The sequence below is a fragment of the Astatotilapia calliptera genome, chromosome 15, assembly GCF_964374335.1.
Source record: "Astatotilapia calliptera chromosome 15, fAstCal68.1, whole genome shotgun sequence".
Classification (NCBI taxonomy): domain Eukaryota; kingdom Metazoa; phylum Chordata; class Actinopteri; order Cichliformes; family Cichlidae; genus Astatotilapia; species Astatotilapia calliptera.
In genome coordinates, this window is record NC_137436.1 from 14,725,796 (window position 1) to 14,747,642 (window position 21,847).

At 40.6% G+C, this 21,847-nt stretch overlaps 1 protein-coding gene across 3 annotated transcripts in view; it reads right to left on the minus strand.

Annotated features, from left to right (window-relative positions):
* lpgat1 (lysophosphatidylglycerol acyltransferase 1) overlaps nt 1-21,847 on the minus strand; it is a 64,840-nt gene that overhangs the window by 33,641 nt on the left and 9,352 nt on the right. For all 3 annotated transcript variants that reach the window (XR_003274601.2, XM_026193997.2, XM_080289805.1), the window contains exons 3-4: nt 4,897-5,015; nt 2,800-2,895 (exon numbers count right to left, since the gene is read on the minus strand). Coding sequence is in view for 2 of the 3 variants with exons in the window: in XM_026193997.2 (XP_026049782.1) it covers nt 2,800-2,895; nt 4,897-5,015 (215 nt within the window). In the remaining variant the exon portion in view is untranslated. The remainder of the gene's footprint in view (nt 1-2,799; nt 2,896-4,896; nt 5,016-21,847) is intronic.

The following is a 21,847-nucleotide window of genomic DNA, read 5'->3' on the forward strand; positions in this document are numbered from 1 at the left end:
TTTAATTTTCTCAAAAATCAAGAGTGTGCCTTATGTATGAATTCTGGTTGTGCTTACTGACCTCGAACCGATTTGGGCGTGCAGAAATCTGTTAAAAAATGTTTTAGTACAACTTTGGTAAGCTGCACTGTTTGATGGATTGTCAGAGCATTATGGCTGCCGTAGTGAGTTGCTTCGCGGAGTAATCCGTGTCCAAAACTCAGTCCTCTTCAGGTCCCAAAGTCAAACAAACACTAAGAGTTAAAAACGATCTAAATTCTTTCATCTTTAATTAAATCATCAGCGTTGCTGCTTTATCGGGTGTAACAATTAAGTTTAACATCCAGGCATCCATGAAAACATAATTTATTAAATTTAACGGAGTTAGAAGTTAACAGGAAGTTAGCTCGCTAGTTTACACCTAAACATTTCATACCATGTTCTGACAGAGATTTTTGAAACTAATTAAAACGTACAGCTCTGCTACCACTTCCAATATAAATGAAGACAGAAGACTAAACAGCAGTGGCGTTTGCAGGGTTACTGAAGTTGGACTACCTGGTATATAATGTTGTGCTACATGATTGCTAGCGACACAGCTATGTTAGCATAACATTAGCACAGTGAAGCTGGAGGATGAACGCCAACTCTTTTTCCACTCGATAAAAGTTAACGTGGGGGGTTCTGGTGGTCAGGGACAAATGCAATCACATAGCAGGATGCTATACACGGGCCAAACTTCAGTCAGGAGAACAACTGAGATTATGCATCCACAATACAAGGTTAGTTATTAATATACTGCAACAACACGGGACAAGAACAGCTGCAAGAGAATTCAACACTAATGAATCGATGTTACGGAAGTGGAGGAAGCACAGTTTTTGGCTTTCCCCATATTTCAAAAGTGCTTTATCTCTTTGCTGTGACTGTCGCCCACCATAATTTGCAGATGATAATGGTTTTAGCCGCTGTGATGCTTTCGACCAAGACAGGCGCAGCTTGATGACATCGTCAACATGCGCTATCGCGATAGAGCGATATAGTCAAAATCTCTATCGTTGGCCAAATTTATATCGTTTATATCGTATATCGTTTATATCGCTCACCCCTACTTTAAGGAATGGTGGATTGTGTTTTGCATAACAATGTCTGAGACACGTCTGGCAGCCTGGGTGGACAGCAGATGCTCAGGGTGGCCGGGGCAGCTGCTTGCTGCACTGTGTGGATGTGTGAAAGATTCTGAGGAAGGATGTCAAGAATGCACGCGCAGGAATGCCAGAGGGGACTTCAGAGAGAGACGAGGGCGGCAGAAATGACTGAGCCCGCTCAGACTTCCTACTACGGCCTGTCCAGCTGGCTGTTAGCAGGCTCGGGTTGCTTCACCCTCGGCACGGCTGATGTGAAATTCCACGGCAATGCATTTCCATGACCTAAAAAATTTAATTCCCTCTTGTCAGGGCATTTCTGCTCAGCTCAGAAAGTGCAACAACAGCATGATAAGCGTGAGGAGCGTGGGAGCCTTCTCATTCAACAAAACAAATGTGGATCAACACAGACAGCCCCTCAGCAGCGCTTCTGTTTAATATTAAGTCATGACCTCCGAGATTTTGTCCAGTTGGAAGCTAGTGCCGTTTAGGTTCACCGGCTTTATTTACTCAGTGAAGTTAAACGTGCTGATTTCTAACATCCAAGGCAACAAATGTTTATGTAACCCGATAAATGTTTATTACATCCTGTGTACTCTGGGACACAGGGGTACGATAGTCTGGGTGATGAATATGACTATATGGCTTCAATTTCATGACTGAATGCCTATCATGAAAAATCTGCTTTGTCTTTAGAAAAACCTTTTTAAAAGCTTATTTTTAGTCAGAAATAATGCAACTAAATAATACTATTGCAGATCACTACATTATGTTTCATGACTAATCTACATTCACTAGATGTACACCTCTTTTTATATTTGCGATTATTTTGTTGTCTTGCCCCTTCTTTGCTGTCGCTTGCCTCTCTGTGTGTACTTAAGCTTTTGCATTTGTGTAGCCCGTCCTCTCTCGTGGTTTTCATCATCGTGATATCAAGATGCTCACGTCCCATTTTTTGGTAAAACTTGGAAATTGCCACAATATAGATGTGCTGTGCTGTTGTAGTTGATATCTAATAGATGTCCCCTTGGTTTTGTGTAAGTGTATCACTGACACTAATGAGTTTAGCACAAATCTTGCCTAAAATTAACCTCTCAAACTTGCATGATATTCCAAGAATTCCCTGGCCAGTCAGAGCCCTGTAGGATGTGTGTGTAGTCCTGTCAGAGCTCTGCTTCAGCTGCCCCCACAACAAAAGAGCCCAGTCTGACCCAGAGGGGCTCAGCAGGCCTCCCACACCACTCTCTGCTGACATTTTCCCCTTCTCGGGACACCATGGCTGCAGGAAAGCCTGCTAACATATCTGCTGTCCAGCTGGAACAAGCAGATGGATAGCAGCTTCACTTGTGGACAGCGCAGAAATAACAGGCTTCTAGTAACTGGGGTTTAATGAGATGGGTTGCGACTTCAAAGCTCTGTGGTTTGAACTCTCAGAACTTCAGGGGAAGAAAACAAGGTGTTGACAAGTGTGGAAAAACAGACTTTTATCCTTTGGCAAAAAAGTGTTTCTGCAAGCTTTGAGGCTAATATGCCAATAAAAAAAAAAAAAAAAAAAATAGGCTAAGAATGTGAAGCAGACTGTGTTAATGCTGACAACAACCAAAGAAAAGAAAAAAAACATATTAAAGTCAAAAGTAAAGATAAAAGTAAGACCTCCAGATTTTGGGCTACTTACCTGTCTAATGAAGAAGTCCCCATGGATCAAGGACACTAGGCCAAAGTTGGTGTATTTAAACACGTGGTCCATCAGCCACATCATTTTTCGTACCACCTGCAAGAAAGAAAAAATTCAATAATCATTTAAATAAAAAACAAAAAAAGAAATTAAATAAGCAGAGTTTACGTGAACAGCACAAACTGATGCTGCCCCTCTGAGTATTTCTGCCCTCGTGACCTGCACCCATGTGGCTTTGGCTTACTGTCCTTTCAGTGCTAAGCGGATAAAGTGGGCCGGGATGCGGTTGTTGAGGCGAATCATGTCATCATGTTTGTGCAGTGTAGCTCGGCTGCCCCGATCCAATGCCAGCTCTCGGCAAAAAAAAAATAAAAAAGGGAAAACAACAACACTGCCCTCTGCATTGATTTTTATAGTGCTAGCCAATTAACAGGAGTCCTATAAGAACGCAGGCATGACATACATTTAACTAAACACATGTTGACTGAGGTTAGTTATTACTCCTGGAGGAATAGGTGTGCATGTGCACTGACATTACACTTCCCTGTATGTTTACAGTGATCGGTGTGGAAAAATGCAAGAGAGCCAGCATCTGCACACTCCCATCACTATTGCTCTTTCTCAAGGAGATAATAAACACATTCCCCTTGGTGCTATGAAAACTCAAAGCATGAATCTATTAACACAGTACAACAGTAGTTTGAAAACACTTAACGCTGGAATTCACTAAACATCACTAAGAATTCATAGGGAAAATTTCCTGTAGCGGTCAAAAACAATTTTTATTGTGACGTTAGCAGCGGACTAGACAGGTAAAATTGGGGGTGTTCCTGATGACTAATTTACAAGTCAAGCAACATCCACTCATTTTCAGCATCCTCTGTTCTGATCGGTGACCAGCTGGTTAGCCTCAAGCATGTCCACTGGTCTGTTTGGCAACACACAAACAAGTAAATAGTTGCAGGGTTAGGAGAGTTCACATCTTGGTGCCATAATTTATGCCATTCTGGCAGCAGTTGTTGACTGCGCACCTCACAGCCACATACCAAATCATGTTATCATGGAAGCTCCTCACAGCGAGTTAAAACACAAAGTTCCAAAATTAAATCGCAGGGGGATTCACAACAAAAATGACTGAACTATCAGATTAGATCTATTGTTATAATCACTTTCACCCAACTTAACAAACACATTTTAAAGATGCTAACAGAGGAAAAGTGCCTAAAAATAAAACTAACCATCCACCTTGCCACAAGCCAGCAGCCTCAACATAAGCAAAGAAGTGAAAACATTGAGGGAGGGGACAAAAAAAGGGAAGATATCCTGTTACCTGGCGGAATCGAAATGTTGCAACTACCGGTAACTGGCATTTGTTTTTCCTCATATAAATCTATTAAACCAACTTTGGCTTGCTACGGTAAAACATGTCAGGTAAAGGTGAGCGTGGAGTAACTTACTTACTATTATTATTTCACGAAGTCACAAAGAAAGCCTTAAGCAGGCAGCACGAGTGTATAGTATGAGCTTCCTGCAGCATTCATTTTAACAATATTTTTTTAAAAATCCAACTTTAGCTGTTTTATGTGTTCATATAATGTCATTTTGATCACTTCACAGCTGGAGTTCTCTAATGCAGTAATCAAAAGGGCTGTTCAAAGTGGCCGACTCCTGTATTTGTGTTCGAATCAGACTCACAGCAATCATTTCAATGAATAAATAAATTAATAAATAGAACATGTTTTTTATTTATTTGTTTATTAAAGTGGTGTCCCACTGCACACCACTGTGTGTCCTCGCTTTCCTCAGTTACTACAACAGAGGTGAAACGTTCAAAACTGGCATGATGCACAAAGTCAACAGCCACATTAATGTGAAATGCTTAAGGATGAATTGAGACAAGAATTATGTTTCCAAATTAACATAATTTTAGCCAAAAGGCTTTTCAGGGTGATGTTTGTTCTCACAGGAACAGCCCACAGGTCCAAACGTCCGCACTGCTTTTTGTGTAAAGATGTTGACAGTGCATCCTTAACAGTGTTGCACACTTTCCCCCAAGGGGAGGTGACAAGAAAGCAACACATCCCTGTCCTTTCTTACCGTTCCCTTGTCTTGCAGGCACATCATGAGTGTGCACACATCTCCTGTTGATTGGTGGTTGACGATGACCATGGCTTCTTCCTCGGAGATCGGCCGCACATCATCACCCCATTCTGTTACTGTGAGACCAAACAAAAAGACACATGCACTTTAATGAAAAACACGCTGTGCAAGTACTACTCTTCAAACCTTTGGAGCTTTAATGGAAACAAAGTTTGTATTTACATTAGTTTTCACTAAACCTCCTGTCTTTCTGCAGTGTAACATCTTAAAGTGATGTTACACTGCAAGATGCATTATTATGCCATGGTAGAGTTGGGCGATATGATAACGATATGTATTGTGAAATAACTTTTCCTCGATAGAAAAGTTAAACTATTGCGATAGGCCTCATCTCTCTTGTCCTCTTAACAAAAACAGCCAATCCAAATTAAGTAGCGCAGAGCCAAACCAATCACAGCCGCAGCGTCACGTCACGTGACTTGTTACGTGCCGCACATGTGTATTTGTTTGGGAAGCAGCCAGCGGTAATGGAGGAAATGAGTGTGCCGACTAGAGAAAAATTTACCGAGCGTGACCGAAGGTTACCGAAGAGAAAACAGATGATGGTTCCAATGCCGGAGAGATTGTCGAACAGAAGAGCCAAAGAAGTTCCGTAGTGTGAAGGTATTTCGACTATTTCAAGTCTGACAAAAAACAGAGTAGCGCGCACTTTAAATTGTGCCGAAAGCAAGTCTGGAAATACAATAAAGCGGTGCAGCTCAGTCTCTGACTGGAAGCGCTAATTCGTCATTCGGCTTTTGTCAGACTAAAGTAACTGTTAAAACTGTTTGAAAAGCTCAGCTATACAACAAGGAGAGATCGAGAATTTCCTTTTAGTTCTCAGTTTATTTGATATTGACAAAAGTTAGTCAATTTTGTCTGATCTTCTGTAAAACAAACTAAGATTTATTTTTAGAATTAATATTTTGTTTCTAAGTGGAATTGACAATTTAGTCTGTTTCGTTTGCTCTATTTTGAAACTTAAACGCTTTAGCGGCTGCTTTTGTGTAGTTTGCAATATTTGCCTTTATTTATCTGAAAAAGTCTCATGTTCCTTAAGTACATCTACCCTGTTGAACTTATTATGGGAAATAAATATTTAAATCAAAACAAGCTGCTGATTATTTCACATTTTACTTGTGAGCAACGGCACATTTAAATCTTACAAATATAGTTATTTGGCTTATATCGTGATATATATCGTTATCGCCTGAAATGAAAAAACATATCGTGATATGAAAAAAAAAAAATCTTATATCGCCCAGCTCTATGCCATGGCTTATCTGCCTCGCAAAAGGTTCTCTTTTATTTCAAGTTATTCGGACCTCCTCAGACTTTCTTACTTCTCTTCTCTCCATCAGTGGCTGTTACTTATTTGTTGTACCAAATGTTTTGTGCAAGTTATTTTTCAACACTGTGATGAACAGCTGAAAGAAGCAAAACCCGGGAAATTAAGATCAATTAAGATTAATTTGTCATTTCTGTAGGACAAACGGGGGAATAAATAAGAACAAAAAACAAACAAAATATTGAAATTGATGAAGGCCCAGTTTTTTTTTTCTGCAATTCTGAAAGGAGTCTCCAACTTGTTGCAGGCAAGTAGCTGTCTTCCACTCAAACTGTGGCAACTCAGATAATCTGCTAGCAACCAAAGCAATTGCAAGCAGAATTTCCATGGAGCACGGTATAGTTAAGCAACTATTAATACCAGTCATGAAATGCATATTTTTCTTTAACGACCAATTGTTGTCAACTGGACACCAACTAGTCTCCAGGCCTGTGTGACTAGAGCCTAACACACATCCTGCACACCCATTCATACTGTCATCACTCCCCTGAAGTATCACATAGAAACCTCAATAAGTAATTATATATGCCAAAGTTGTAAGCTCAGCCTTTTTTTTTTTTAAACCATTTTTTAAAAAAAAATCAAAAAAGCCAAACAATCATAAACCGTATCTTCCGAAAGTTTTTCCATTCAGGCACTCCAATTTGGAACGACCAAGCGGAAAAATGAATGTTTTCAATCCATCTGAAATTCCTGGTCTGCTTCCAGACACATCAGCGCTCACTGTAAACTGTTAAGGATTTAAAGGTATTAAGCTGAGAAATAAATACACACAGGAATCAAAAACAGTTTAAGCCAGGTGTTTTATTTTACCAACACAGCAACAACAGAGGGAGTGCCAAGGTGTCTCTATTAGTGAAATCCACTTTTTCTCTGTCTGTAGTTCTACCTCTGGTTGAAAAACAGAGACTGTATCCCTTGTTTCTTGTTCCTCTTGCCATAACTATTCCTCCACTGTGATAAACTATCAGCTATCAGCCTGATTTGCATACTCTCCCTACCTGGATCAGCAGGTTTATTCACACGTATCTACCTCCTAAATGGGCTCTATAAACATTTACACTGTTCTGTTAATGTGCCCAATGGGTCTAAGACCATGGCAGAGGTGCCTTAGATGATTACATCATATACAGTGGATTTTTATGAGTTTCGCTGTGCCGGATTAGTCATCACCGAACATGCATATTCATCTGAGCTGAAGGTAAACAAACTGTTGGTTTGTGGTTTGGAAATGAGGAAAGAGAAGTGAGTTTCAGGAAATGGTAGCACAGTCACTTTCTCTATGGACCTGGCAGAGCAAAGAAGAGGAACAGCCCCATTACAAATAAAAGGATGACTTTCAAATGCCGCTTTAATGATGAAAATGTTATTTTATGCAGTGTATGAAATCAGACTATGCATTTATTTCCCCAAAAAGGTCTAAATTATGATACAGACACAAACATTTAGTATAAAAATGTTATTTTGGGGGGGTGGTGAACTTTATTTTTAGTAATAAAAACAACAACAACAACAACAACAACAACACAGCAAAATCTAAAATAATCATCAGGATATGTGTCAGACAGACAACATTGTTGTTGGTATGGGAACGCCCCGACAGAAATAACATTTTCATTTGGATAAGCAGAACGTTAGGTCTACATCCTGTTACAGAGCTGAGCCTTATTTGCATGTCCATAAATAATTCTTCCCTCCTCAGTGAAACCACGTAAGGAATCCATGTACGTCTGAAGGGAACCGGGCCTTTGTTCACCGTCAAACTGATATAAATAAGACTAAGCAAAATATAGCTGCAAGCTGCAGTTCTGTGGAACAAGTACAGAAACATCAAGCAGGGCACACTGCTGCACACAGGTGCACCCAGGTCTCATCTACCCACAGAACCAGTCTCATCATGATCCCACAAAATGTTATGCAGATATGACTCATTATCTCAGTTTACAACTTTAATGCCAGATGCCACAGCCAGTGACATTTAGACATTGTGACAAAGTACATTTACAAAGAAATCTGATTCAATTAAAATAAATAATGTGAAATAGTTATGGAAACACTGGATAAATGATCACCCACTTATTGTTCAATTATGCCAATCGAAACAATTTCGTGTTCATAGCAGTAGGGCTGGGCCCTATCATACAGTTCACGATTATACCGGTATAATGTTGGGCAACAATAAGAAAATGAAATATCGCAATAGAATATGGGTAAAACGCGCACCGCTTGATGGATTGTCGGAGCATTACAGCTATCGTAGGCAGCAGCCTCACGGAGTGATACGTACTGTGCTTCAACATAATATTACCGTATTTTGTGTGTGTGTGTGTGTGTGTGTGTGTGTGTGTGTGTGTGTGTGTGTGTGTGTGTGTGTGTGTGTGTGTGTGTGTGTGTATATATATATATATATATATATATATATATATATATATATCCTCTTTTTAAGTTTTGTGGATATTATACATGGTTATGCTGAGGGCATGTCGGCCAATTTCCACTGGAAATGCCTTTTGGTTAAACTGTCAGCAAGGAATTTGCATTTGCACTGTTAAATTTTTATATAGCGTTAATGCACATAATAAAACAGCTGCTTGTTTAAGTGAAAATACATTGATGGGTTGTTGTTGTTTTTTGCACTAATAAAGTTGTGGAGTTGTAAAGTATTTTGTCTAGTGTCAATTATATCGTCAGTTATATCGTTATCGCAAATTTTCAAATGTATATCGTGATAAATATTTTTTGGTCATATCGCTCTACATAGCAGTAAGCACCACAACCTTCACAGGCGATGTAGCCACCATGTGCAACAGCACACCACAAAGAAAAGGGAAATTAAAACTGCTGTGGTTTTACTTGCATTAAAGTTTTAAAATAAAAATCCAATGCCATACCCGTTTTGTTTTTTTGTTTTTTAAAATCAAATATATATAATTTCTTTGTTTTCAACCATCATATTGAAACATGTAATACCGTGTTGCTCACTGAAGGCTGCAATAATGCACCTAGAATGCATTTTCCAACCACAAAAATTAAAATCAAATGCAAAACTAACTACCATGTGTGAATGATGACGTGTCTGAGATGGTGAGACGAGATGCTGCTGTTCAAACAGAAGAAACATGCAAAAACTCAGGCTGCTCCTTTATTTCCCTAAGGCGTCAACACAACAGATGGACCTTTTTTTTTTTTTTTTGATTGCACATGCGTTAGGCCAATGTTAGCCACTGTAGTGTGGGGCTCGTGCCAAAAATAAAGTTGAGTGTAAACTGTGGCAGGTAAAGCTAACACAAGTCAAACAACTTTGCACAGTCTACTGAGAACAGATCGAAGAGTGAAATGAAGGTGGAGCACGAGGTGGTGTGAGCAGTAATGCGAGCGCTGTACCAGTCTATCATCGTAAAGCAGAGCCGTGCCAAAATGTAAATTTACTAGTTAACCTCCATTCCAACTATGGTTCTAAGACTGACTAAAAGACCGATGACTAAGGGACCGAGGTCAAAAATACAAGCAGCAGAAATTGGGTTTCTCTGTAGCATGGCTAGGATTCACCATAGAGATAAGGTGAGAAGCTTGGAATTGAGCCGCTGCTGGTCTGTGTCGAAAGGAGCTAGTTGAGGTAGTAGGGTCACCTGGGAGGTTTTCCATGTACACCCAAATAGGAGAAAACCCCAGATTAGATCCACAACTAGCTGGAGAGCTTACAACCAACCAAACCTAGTCTAAAATGAGCAACTCCACTCTGGAAACTAACTGAAACCAAACTCAATTCAATAAAGAAAATATAACTAAATAAAACAAAAATCATGAAGCCTTACAGATTATAATTATAAACCACCATGATTGTTAAATAGGCCTTTACTATGAGCTTAATGATAGACTCGCTACTGTTTCCAAGTAATACAATGTTTCTACCTGTCAAGTGTGATCTGTCTAACAATGTCCAGTGCTCATCAGCGGCTATAGCAGTGGATCTCTTTCTGATTTACGTTGTCAGGCCTCTATACAGAGCATCAGGGCTATTTCACTACATTCACCTCTGATTGTTGTCAGAATACACAGGGAGCTGCAACAATGAAGGAAACATGGTTCATGTAAGATAAGGGCTGGCAACAGTAGCACTGCAGGAGAACACATGAAGCTTCCTCTCCACATTAAACACACTCCAGCAGCTTTGCACATAAACGGAGCATCAAGGAGGGGAAAAAAATCCAGCTGGACTGCAGTAGTCTACTTGTGAGCCTTGTAGTTTGAGGAGGGTCTGACAATTTACAGGTCTGTGTATTGCAAATGTTGCGTTAGTTAGGCTCTAGGGTACAGAGTGACTGAGCTCTTCCTTTCTGTGGAGAAGCAAATTTCAGGATATAAAGATAGAGGATTTTTCCACACCAGTGCCTCAGATAATATCAGGAGAATGGGGTCAGGAATAATGTCCTTCCTCATATGTAGCACACAGGCAAGTCAATGATTTTCACACATGCGTTAAAAGCTCTAGTTTACTGCGCGCTGCCAGATACAGATGGATGCAAGACGTCTGGTTGAAGTTCAGCAGGAATAATGAAGACGAAGACGACGAAGAAGCTCAAATGACAATTTCTATACACATGGTAGCTTAGAGAGAAGACAGAAAGTGCAAAAGTGTTTGTGTTCATTTGGTTAAAACGGGAAGCTCACATTTCTTGTTCCCACTACTGTGTGAGTTTACACACACAAGGGCTACAGGTTTAATAAAAAGAGGTGTACAAAGAGGGAATTACGAAATCAATCTAATTTTTTTTGTCATGACTAGTGACAAAAATGGAAAATCTCCATCTTTAAGATGAACTAAACCATTTTTTTCCAAATGAAATTGTTTAGCAGAACTGGTCAAGAAATTTGACGGAGCAGAAACAAACGGGAGGTTAAAGGAGTCAAACGGAAAAATGACTAAACTGATAAACTGCCTGAGGAGCAAAACTGCTTCTAGACTGGAGTGGGCAACGTAATATTGTGCTGCAATTTTTCCCACTGAAATTTATGTGGCAAGCTTCTCCTTCTGCTGCTTCTTCTTTGCCCGAGACAACTCACTCTGCTTTTTAATGTAAAACAGCCTGAAATATTAGGGCTTCAACAAAGAGAAAAGCAAAACCTTTAGTTTTACTTTGCCTCTGGGTCTTGGGAACGAGTTCAGTGTTTCCAAACACAAGGTGCTAAAAGCCAGGAGCTACATCTTCAAGGAAGTCTTCAAGACACACTAATTAAAATAAACTCAAATAGAACTGAAAGCCTTCTTAATTGCCAATTTATCCCAAACTCTATGATTCAAGACTAATTTTACCCAAGCAAATAAAAGTCCCTGAAATAAAAGTTTTAAATCTGTTCATTGTGTCACTTAAATAACAGGTGGAACCCAAAACAAGACTTGTGTGAAAAAACTGAACACCAGTCTTTGTTTGTCCATCGGTGTTCATTGTATTCAAACTTTGCAGCTAAAGCACATTGTTTGAAGTTCATCAGATGAGTAGTTCTCCTTTTTTTCTTCTCAGTTACCAGTGTTTCCTCTACAGTGACTGCTGCCTGCTCTGCGTGTAGGAGGATGTTTATTTTTGGCCATCTTTATAAGGACATTTGATGCATTCCAAAGCCTCTTAGCAAAAGTTTAAGATAACAAATGAGTGCTAAACTCTTAAAGGTTTGTTTCAATTTCAGCATTTGTGAGTACGCTGGTCTGAGTATTGTAAATGCCATATAGTGATCAGCACATGGATCTGTGTGGACTACACTACACACGCACCCTTCAAGGAGACTCTGGAGAGACGAATCTCGTTTCTCCGTCTGGCAATCTGAGGGACAAGTCTGGGTTTGGCGGTTACCAGGAGAACGGTACTTGTCTGACTGCATTCTGCCAAGTGAGAAGTTTGGGGGGTGGGGGGGATTATAGCATGGAGTTATGTTTTTTTAGGAGTTGGGCTTGCTCCCTTAGTACCAGTGAAATAATGCTTAAGCACATCAAGACATGTTGGACAATTTCAAGCTCCCAAATTTGTTGAAAAAGTTTGGGGATGGTCCAGCATGACCAGTGCATAAAGCAATGTCTATAAAGACATGGATGAGCGAGCTTGGAGTGGAACCTCTGTATGAATGGTCAAAATGAGTTGAAGCAGTTTTAGCTGCAAAGGGTGGGCCCACATCACATTGAACCCTATGATTAAGAATGGGATTTCAACTCAAGCACATTTGTGTTTCAAGATATACCAGCAAATACTTTTGTCATTATGGTGACATGGTGGTAACCAGATGCACAGAGCCTGAAATCAGCCATCAGCAACAACAACAACAACAATCTGACATGCAAAACATTTTACATGCAGATGAGGCTAAACCAAGTCTTACCCCTTGAACATGCCTTTGTAATGCTATCAATAAATGAGAGCAGGCCAAAAAGTTCTAACAAAGATTTCATTTGATTTATTGTTTCTGGTTTCGTGTGACAGATTATATCATTCACACCTTATCTGCATGAACAGTTCTTGATTCTGCACTAAAACACATGCACGCAGCAAATACGTCCTTCCAGCGGTCCTCTTTTTCCAAACAATAACTTAATAATTGTCTGCATGCAATGTATTTAGGTTACATCTATAAATGACAGCTGTATAAACATGGGTTACAGGCAGGGCTCTAGGTCCTCTACAAGAGTAAGATCTGTGTTTCTGAAAAATTTTGCTTTTGAATTTTAACTTGTTCCACCTGCTGCTAATTGTTTAGCATGTTCACAAAGTTATTTAGTCATAGTGCCAATCCACAAGTAATTCCGCACTTCATTAGAGCTATTAAAGAACTCACTCTGTAGCTGGAAGCATGAAAGACAACTGATGACACTTAATGGAGGAAGCTCCTTCCATGGTAGACATTTGACATATTAAAGCTTCAGTAAATGAAGAAAACACAAAGAACTAACAGCAGCAATACACCAGCTGCTGAATTACTTTTCTCTAACACACGTTACAGGCTGGTTTCCAAGGTTGTATTTGAAGTACCTGCATCTCAAATCCTCATAAAAAGATCTCACTGAGGGTTTAAAAAAGTAGAATAAAGAATAGAATAAAGAACTGAATTTATTATTTGCATGTTTAATTAGGCCTTTGTTTAACCTCCAAAGATAAGACACCTGATCCACACGCACACAGACATCAGCCACATACTTTGTGAAAAATGACATATCTGTGATACAGTGACATGGGTATATGGGGTGTAAGTACCCTAAAGGCAATGCCATTTCATAAGGAGCATGCCTTCATGCTAGCTGAAGTCCCTATTTTTGCGGGCGAATAAGTGATATCACAAAGATGGGTCATCTGTCAGATAGAATACATTAGGGAAATTGTCTTTGAGAGATGACACAGTTTGCGCAGCAGGATGACAGCCAGGCTGCAGGCACAATGTCTAATCCGGTATCTATGGTCAGCTAAACGGTGTACCGCTGACCTTGCCTGTCCATCCCTATACTTGCTTCTCTCTGTCGAGGACAGATAATTGGCAAAGTATCATGACATCTACTACACAAAAGTGGCTTTCCACCAGAGCGTATAGCTGCATGATTCGGGGAGTGGGGGGGGAGATTTGGTTACAAGTATGTGGCACAGTTAGATTATATCTAGACACTTATTGCTTAAAAACCCTGTCTTTCTAGAGTGGATTTTGTGAAATTAAAAACAGAATTCAACTAAAAGTCAAGAAAATCAGGTGGAGCTGATAGGAAGGGACTTTGACCGTGAAGCCTGTCTCCCAAGGGCATCTGTCACTCCCCACTGGCCTCCTCTGCCATCACTGGAGGGATGAGAGACAACAGGCCCAGGCAGGCAGGAGCATACTCCTGTGCCTGGGGAAACCTGCATGGAAACCACGTAGAGGGAAATTGAGGAATGAATAACACAAGTTTCGTCTGGTTCGTTTGTGAATAAAACACACTAGAAAAATGCCAAAGACTGGGCAACAGAGATCATTTAACTTCATTTTTTAACTACAAAAGCACTACTTTAGTGACTCTGATTGCCTACATGTGATGCATTTAGGGGAAATCTGTAAATAAACATGGGTTACGCTCTCTCTGAATGGACATGGCTCTAGTTCCTCTAAAAGAGGAATAAGATCTGCTTTCATGAGTTCAGGAAAAAAAGACATTTGAACAACCTGTCAGTATTGACAGTTTCTGCATGACTCAGTTATTACCTTGTCGTTTTAATTTAATTTTTTTTAAAATGTACATGAGTAACGGTACCTGCTGCTAACTGTTCAACATGCTCACAAAAGGATTTAGTCATTCAGTGTGCAATTTATTCAGCACTTCATTAGCAGATATTAAAGTACTCACTCTGTAGCTGCGAGCACGAACAACTGACAACACTTAACAGAGAAAGCTCGCTCCATGTTACTGTTTATTAGTAACATCAAATGCAACCAAGGTAAACACACAACTTTCTGGTAAATACAGAAAATATACATAAAAAAGTCTCAGAGAGCAGCTCATGGCCACACAGTGGGCTGCGGAAGATAGTAAAGTTGGGCCAAAGAAGTGATTTACAACAGACAAATGTATGATAAAGATTTCTGATGTAAAGTTTAGTCAGAGTTGCCATCATACGTTTACAATTAAAAACAGAACCAGGGAAACAAAGCCACAGGATTTATCAACTGTCATTCTTACTCAACCGTTTGATCCTGAACAGTTTTCATTTTCGTGTTGATAGTGGGAAGGAACTGTCACGCAATTCAAGCACAGCTTTCAAATTTAAATCAACCCACAAAACGCAAATCAGCAGAATATCAAAATGAACGGCCGAAAACACAAAGAAAGCTCACGAGGCCAGCGTGATGGTCAGATTTGTGAATAAAGGTTTGTGTGGGCCGCTGAGAAGTTTCATATTTCAAACTGAGGTGCGGCAGTTTGGATTCTGGGAACAGGTGCTCCGTAACATGCCATGGGTATTGCTGCTGAAATAGTAAAGTTTGGAAACCTCACAATCCAAGCAACAGACTTTTTCTTATTTTTCAAATCTCAAATCACCGATCACCATGTACCCCAACCAGAAGCCTTGGATGAACCGTGATGTTCGTCTCCTCCTGAAGGTCCGCAACACTGCCTTTAGGTCAGGAGATGCACACGCCTACAGTACAGCCAGGGCTAATCTAAAGAAGGGCATCAAAAAAGCCAAACACCATTACAAAAAGAAGGTAGAAGAACACTTCTCCAACTCCAACCCCCGACGCATGTGGCAAGGACTCCAGACCATTACAGACTACAGGACCACCAAACCCTCCCCCGCATCCTCTGATGTCTCCTTCCTCAACGAGCTCAACAACTTTTATGCTCGTTTTGAGCGAGGGAACCCCACAACCACAACAGACATGACGCCAGACCACCAACCTCTGACTCTCTCCCCCACCGATGTAGGAGCGGTGCTGAGCAGGATCAATGTCCACAAGGCTGCAGGTCCTGATGGCATCCCCGGGCGTGTTCTCAGAGCGTGTTCTGGGGAGCTTGCAGGAGTGCTCACAGACATATTCAATCTGTCCTTGGCCCACGCTGTGGTACCGGCCTGCTTCAAATCCACCTCCATCGTCCCGATACCCAAAAACTCCAACCCATCTAGCCTCAATGACTACCGCCCAGTAGCACTCACCCCCATCATCACTAAGTGCTTAGAGCAGCTGGTCCTAGCACATTTCAAATCCTGTCTCCCCCCCCTGGCCTCATCAGTGACAACGATGAGGTCGCCTACAGGGAGGAGGTGGATCGTCTGGCTGAGTGGTGCGACAGAAACAACCTGCTGCTTAACACCGAGAAGACCAAGGAGCTCATCGTGGACTACAGGAGGAATGCTGACCCACATCCACCCGTCCACATTAAGGGGACGGCTGTGGAGCGTGTGAGCAGCTTCAAGTTCCTGGGAGTCCACATCTCCGAGGATCTCACCTGGACGACCAACTGCTCCAAGCTGGTCAAGAAGGCTCATCAGCGCCTCTTCTTCTTGAGGACTGAGCAAGAACCACCTGTCCTCAGACATCCTGGTGAACTTCTATCGCTGCACCATCGAGAGCATCCTGACCAACTGTATAACAGTCTGGTACGGGAACTACTCTGCCTCGGACCGGAAGGCGTTGCAGAGGGTCGTGAAAACTGCCCAGCGCATCGCCAGAGCACCACTTCCTGCCATAAAGGACATCTACAGGAAGCAGTGTCTGAAAAGGGCTGGGAAAATCATCAAAGACCCCAGTCACCCATCACATAGATTCTTCACCCTCCTGCCCTCTGGGAGGCGCTACAGGAGCCTCCGGACTAAGGCCACCAGGTACCGGAACAGCTTCTTCCCCACAGCTGTCAGACTCCTGAACTCTGCCTCCTGACATCTGACCCACGTTAAACTCGTGGACTGGACTGGATGCGAACACGCGCGAGTGCGCACGCACGCACACGCATGCACACGCACGCAATAACATGGACTGAACCATCACTCACAACCACTAGCACTTTATATAGCCTCTGTAGAAATTATCCACATATCTCACTTATCTTAACTGCACAACTGTATAGTTCTGTGTAAATAATCATTCTGTACATACGATCATTTTTAAATCCTACAACTGTTTATAACTTGCATAGTTCCCATTTCTGTATAGCTGTATATCTCAGATTTCTGTATAGTTTTTTATTCCATATTTATATCCTGTTCATAGCTTGTACTCACTACACTCACACTTCATAACATACTTCATACCGTGTACATTACACCATACCATAATAGACCCATTTCTGTAATATACTTAGATATCTATATTATTGCTAATATATATTCTAATATCTATATCACGGCTAAAGCACTTCTGGATGGATGCAAACTGCATTTCGTTGTCCTGTACCTGTGCATGTGCAATGACAATAAAGTTGAATTCTATTCTATTCTCAAATGATTATCTGCCTTCAAAACCCTCGAACAGGTCAGGATACATTCATGACTAAATATAGTTTGGGCTAGGGCTGTTCGATATAACGATGTATATCAGATGACGATGTAAAAACGTCTATCGTTTCATTTTACGCTATCGTTTGTTTCGTGGTGTCGCAAAATAAACTGTTTACGGCAATATTTTTTCATCCTTTTGATGGTCACTGCAGTGGCTATATTAATTTCTTAAAGTTCTTTCTCTTATATTTTATATAACCACACTACTGACAGACAAGCACCTGTTTTTATGCGTTGTGGTTAGCAACAGCGATGGTAACACCCTCGCGTGTCTGCTTGTTTATGTTCCACATAAACTTTTCACAATAAAGCTCAAGATCCTGTTGAGACTTTTCAAAATAAACTGAATCACGTGAAAGAGCAGATTATTTACGGATGAGAAGTAAAAAAGAGCCACCAGGTGCTAAAAAATAAACCTTAGACTCAAACGTTAGAACAGGCTTTTCCCCGCAGCACGCCGTGTAATAAATACTCAAAGAAAACGCGGCCGTTACAACTTATGTCTAAAAATGTATAGTTTCATGCAAGTCGAGCTGCCCGAGATTCACAGAATTTACAGAAAATGTTACATTTTTGTGATTTATATCGTTATCGGGACGATAGATGTCTTATATCGGGATATGAGACTTTGGTCATATCGCACAGCCCTAGTTTGGGCTGGGGACTCTACCCCACATCGATTTTTTTTTATCCTTTCTTTTTGCGTCAAGTCCAGCAGCAATGATAGCAACCTGAAGGTTGAAGGACAAAATTTCATGAAAATATCAATTACTGGTTACCATAACTCTGTTCTCATAATACAGGAGCAGGTCATGTCCAGTGAGTGTGAAGAACAGACAGCCCTACACAGTAAAAGACCAGGTTAAATCCAGTTATCAAGGTCTCCATATCAATACAATGATTGTGGAGTATCATGAATTGCTTTTAAATTCTTACTCTCAATAAAAGCTAAAAGCCAGTTTGACCTCATTTTGCTCTAAAAGTTTGTTGTGTTACAACATATCGACATTAAAACATGGATTTACCGCATAATGCACAGTGTTCATCCAAATCAATACCCCACAGTCTCTCTCTGCACACCGGGGATTTAAACGTCAGCCTCCACTTATGCAAACATGTTTCAGGGCTTCAGAACAAAAGAGATGTTAATTTCCATTCATGCTATCGCCCTCTCCACTGATCCCGAGCCGCAGGGCCATTATTCCACTCTGGTTCACTCCTTCACTCATGATACAAGACATGACTCCAAGTCCATTTAAACCTACAGTATGTTTTCATGCACTACACACATTAAACATTTACCAAAGTGGTGCCAATACACCGACAGTACTGTTTCTCTAGGTAAAAGCTTTTAACAGTGCATGCTGTTGTTTTTATAGTGAATATTCTATCGGTGCTTTCATCTAGATGCATTTCTTTGATTACCGAGGACAAAGACCTTGTTAGCCAGTAGGATAAATGACTCAAAATACCAGCAATGCTGAGGTCAAACAGAACAGAATGCTGACAAAGACTGACGTAAACGGAGGTTGATGAAATCCTGAAAAGAGAGCAAAGCTGTCTCAGCCTAACAGGTGCGACACAAATAGCTCAAGACAGTCGAGGAAATGTCCGTCAAAGATGATCTGTGGACACCCACACAGTCCAAAGAACAAGTCTAATCAGCCAAGTAACTGCAAACACTTCCGTGGGTGTACGGAGGCTTTGACAAATGAAAATCAGCTTCAGAATGAATTTACTCCAGCCGGCCACTGTCTACTGCTCAGACAACCTGAAACACGCTCAGTCTTATGCCATAACATGGAACACTGAAAGTTATCCCCAGTTATCCCCCCAAGATGGGGATATTAGAGAGAATATATGAACAACACTACATCCAAAATTGTTCTTTTAATTATACTTCTAATCATTTAGAAGCATCTAATCACTTGAAACTCCTATCAGCACAAAAGCATCTATTCTTGAGTAGGTATTCAGAAAAACAACGTGATAATAAGTTATCATCAGCATGTTATTGTCTCTATAAAAGAATGATTGTATTGGGCGTAGACAGCAAGAAGGAATCACCATTCCTGAAAGGCGAACCTGACTTTTCACTTTCCAATACCCAAAAGCAATCAGATTACTAACTAGCATATAGTCACATCCGAGAAGCTAGAACCTGTATTTTGTTGGCAATTTGCTTTTATTCTTGATTAACATAAATTATGGTTTTAATTTCTACTGATCAAGTAGAAGGAACAAAACTAGTACTGATCAGAATAAAAAAAAATAAAGATAAAACTCCAGTATACCAATGATCAAATCTATTTTTGCTCGCCATTAAGACACAGGTAGCTGCTGCAGACTTCTCCTGAATGATAGGTGATGTCACTCAGACAATACTGATACATCAGGGCTGATATAGGAAGAAAATAAGTGAACACCAGAAACAAAAACATTGTCTAGACATAGCTGGCTCTCCTGCTAGCAACTGGTACTCAAGACAGAGGAAAACTAATTAGATCAGTCCATTGTTCAGTATCAGTATCAGATATCCTATGACCTTTGCAAGGTTTGTAAACTTTGACCATGTGGTGCCAGAAAGTGGCTGTTCAGCATAAGCGTATCTTTGCATACCCTGTAGGAAATAAAACAAACAAAAACAAAAAACAAAGCAGCCCTAATATGGAAGTAAAACTAAAACATCCCAAGTCTAACGGCATATCAAAATGTTTCCATTCTGCATTCAGGATTTGTAGCACCAAGTTCTGCTAACTGATTTTTGTATAACAGACCAATGTCTGACTATAGCTACAGACAAAGAGATACAACCCTAATAGAGCTGGGTTGTATCAGGAAGGCCATAAAGTCAGTGCAAAATCAAACACGTACATCCATCTGCTGTGGCGACCTCTGGACAAATGAGGTAGTAGCCGAAAGTACCTTGTTAGACGCGGGACATATACGAAAAAAAAGAAAGAAAAAAAAGAGTCAAGTTATAGACTTACAGATTCTGATTTCAATGACTGGAACTGGGGGGGGGGGGGTCTGGGCTTTCTGAATTCATGGATGCAGATTATCTTCCATCATACTATAACCACAACTAAGTAGTTGTAAGACTGCATAAATGCTAGCAAGCAGTTTGGTGTGTGGGTGGCATAAAGTGACATAGACAGCGTGGAGTCTTGTTATGAGCCCATGAGTTGAAAGTTTTCAGTGTTGCCAACTTGGTCTTTTGAAACTGCATGTGACGAACAAGGGTTCAATGTGATTGTGAAGCTGCACGCTCGCTGGCTAACAACTTGTGATTGACAAGCCAGTAAGACCCCCAAGTAATGAAATGACTGCCTGAGCCCATAAAATCCTTAGGAAAGTATCTTTTAAGGCCAGCTAAAGCTACGTCGACAGTTTATACTGTCTGTGGTTTGCATACTTCTCCTGCTAACATACTGATGCGGCACACATGGTGTTTAAATGGTGATAAATTCTAATGAAGGTACAGTTTTTACAGATACCAATTCTGAACGATTTCTCTCAGTCCACACACTCAGCCGTGTATATAGTTGCGCTGCTTCTCTTGGAAACGTCACATTCCCGGTGAACAAAGAGTGACGAAAGCAAACAAGTGTGCAGAGTCTGAACATTCAGTCATCATCTTTGATCTCATCGCAGGTCAGACAGTCAACCCACTCACACAACATGAAATGAAAACTTAATCCCACTGGCTTTAATGCACCTGTTGTGAGCATGACAGTCTGATCAGACCTAACACAATTACAATGCTTTCAACAACAAAAACAACAACAACTTTCCACAGAGCACTAAGGTTCACACGTTTGAGGCTTTCTGAGGCATCTTCCTTGCTTAACATATGTTTCTTAATAGCGGGATAGTTCATATTTGATGCATGGAAGTCCTGGCAATCAAGATTTATCCTGTAAAAAGTGGCCTAATGAATTCTAACGGCCACTCTTTGTCGCAGCTATAACAGCACATCTGTGCTTTATTTCTGCTGACATAACGTAAACCTGCAGACAAATAAAAGGACAAAACATGCTGTAAAAAAAACCTTATTTATAGCATGCTTGTAGTTGTTGACGTTAATGTTAAAGTAACAGGCTCCCTGCTATTGAGATTACAGCTTCAATACACGATTCATAGGAAGGATTCAAACACTTTGGTGTGAATACTACTCGCGAGCTTAATTACAGGTCTTGCACCGTCTTTTTCCTTTTGTCATTCTCTTTCATGAACATAAATAAACAAACAAAAAGTGGTGCAATTTCTTGTCCACTTCTCTTTTTGTGATACTCTCATTGAGCTGCATCAGTGTCTTTGCTTTTCGTTTCCTGTCCTCTGCACTTCAGCACTGTGTAATTTACTAATTCAAACAAGTCATTTCATCATTAGAAGTTTGAGCTACTGATATATTCTGAGCCCATTAGCCTGACACGTGCCTCTGGAGTCAGAACTGCTGTTTCTAGGCTAGTTGATGTTGCTAAGCTCTGATAGGGTAGGAGATAGCGGCACACCCTGGTTGCTAGTCCCTTTACAGGACTAACACAAAGAGACAGAACCT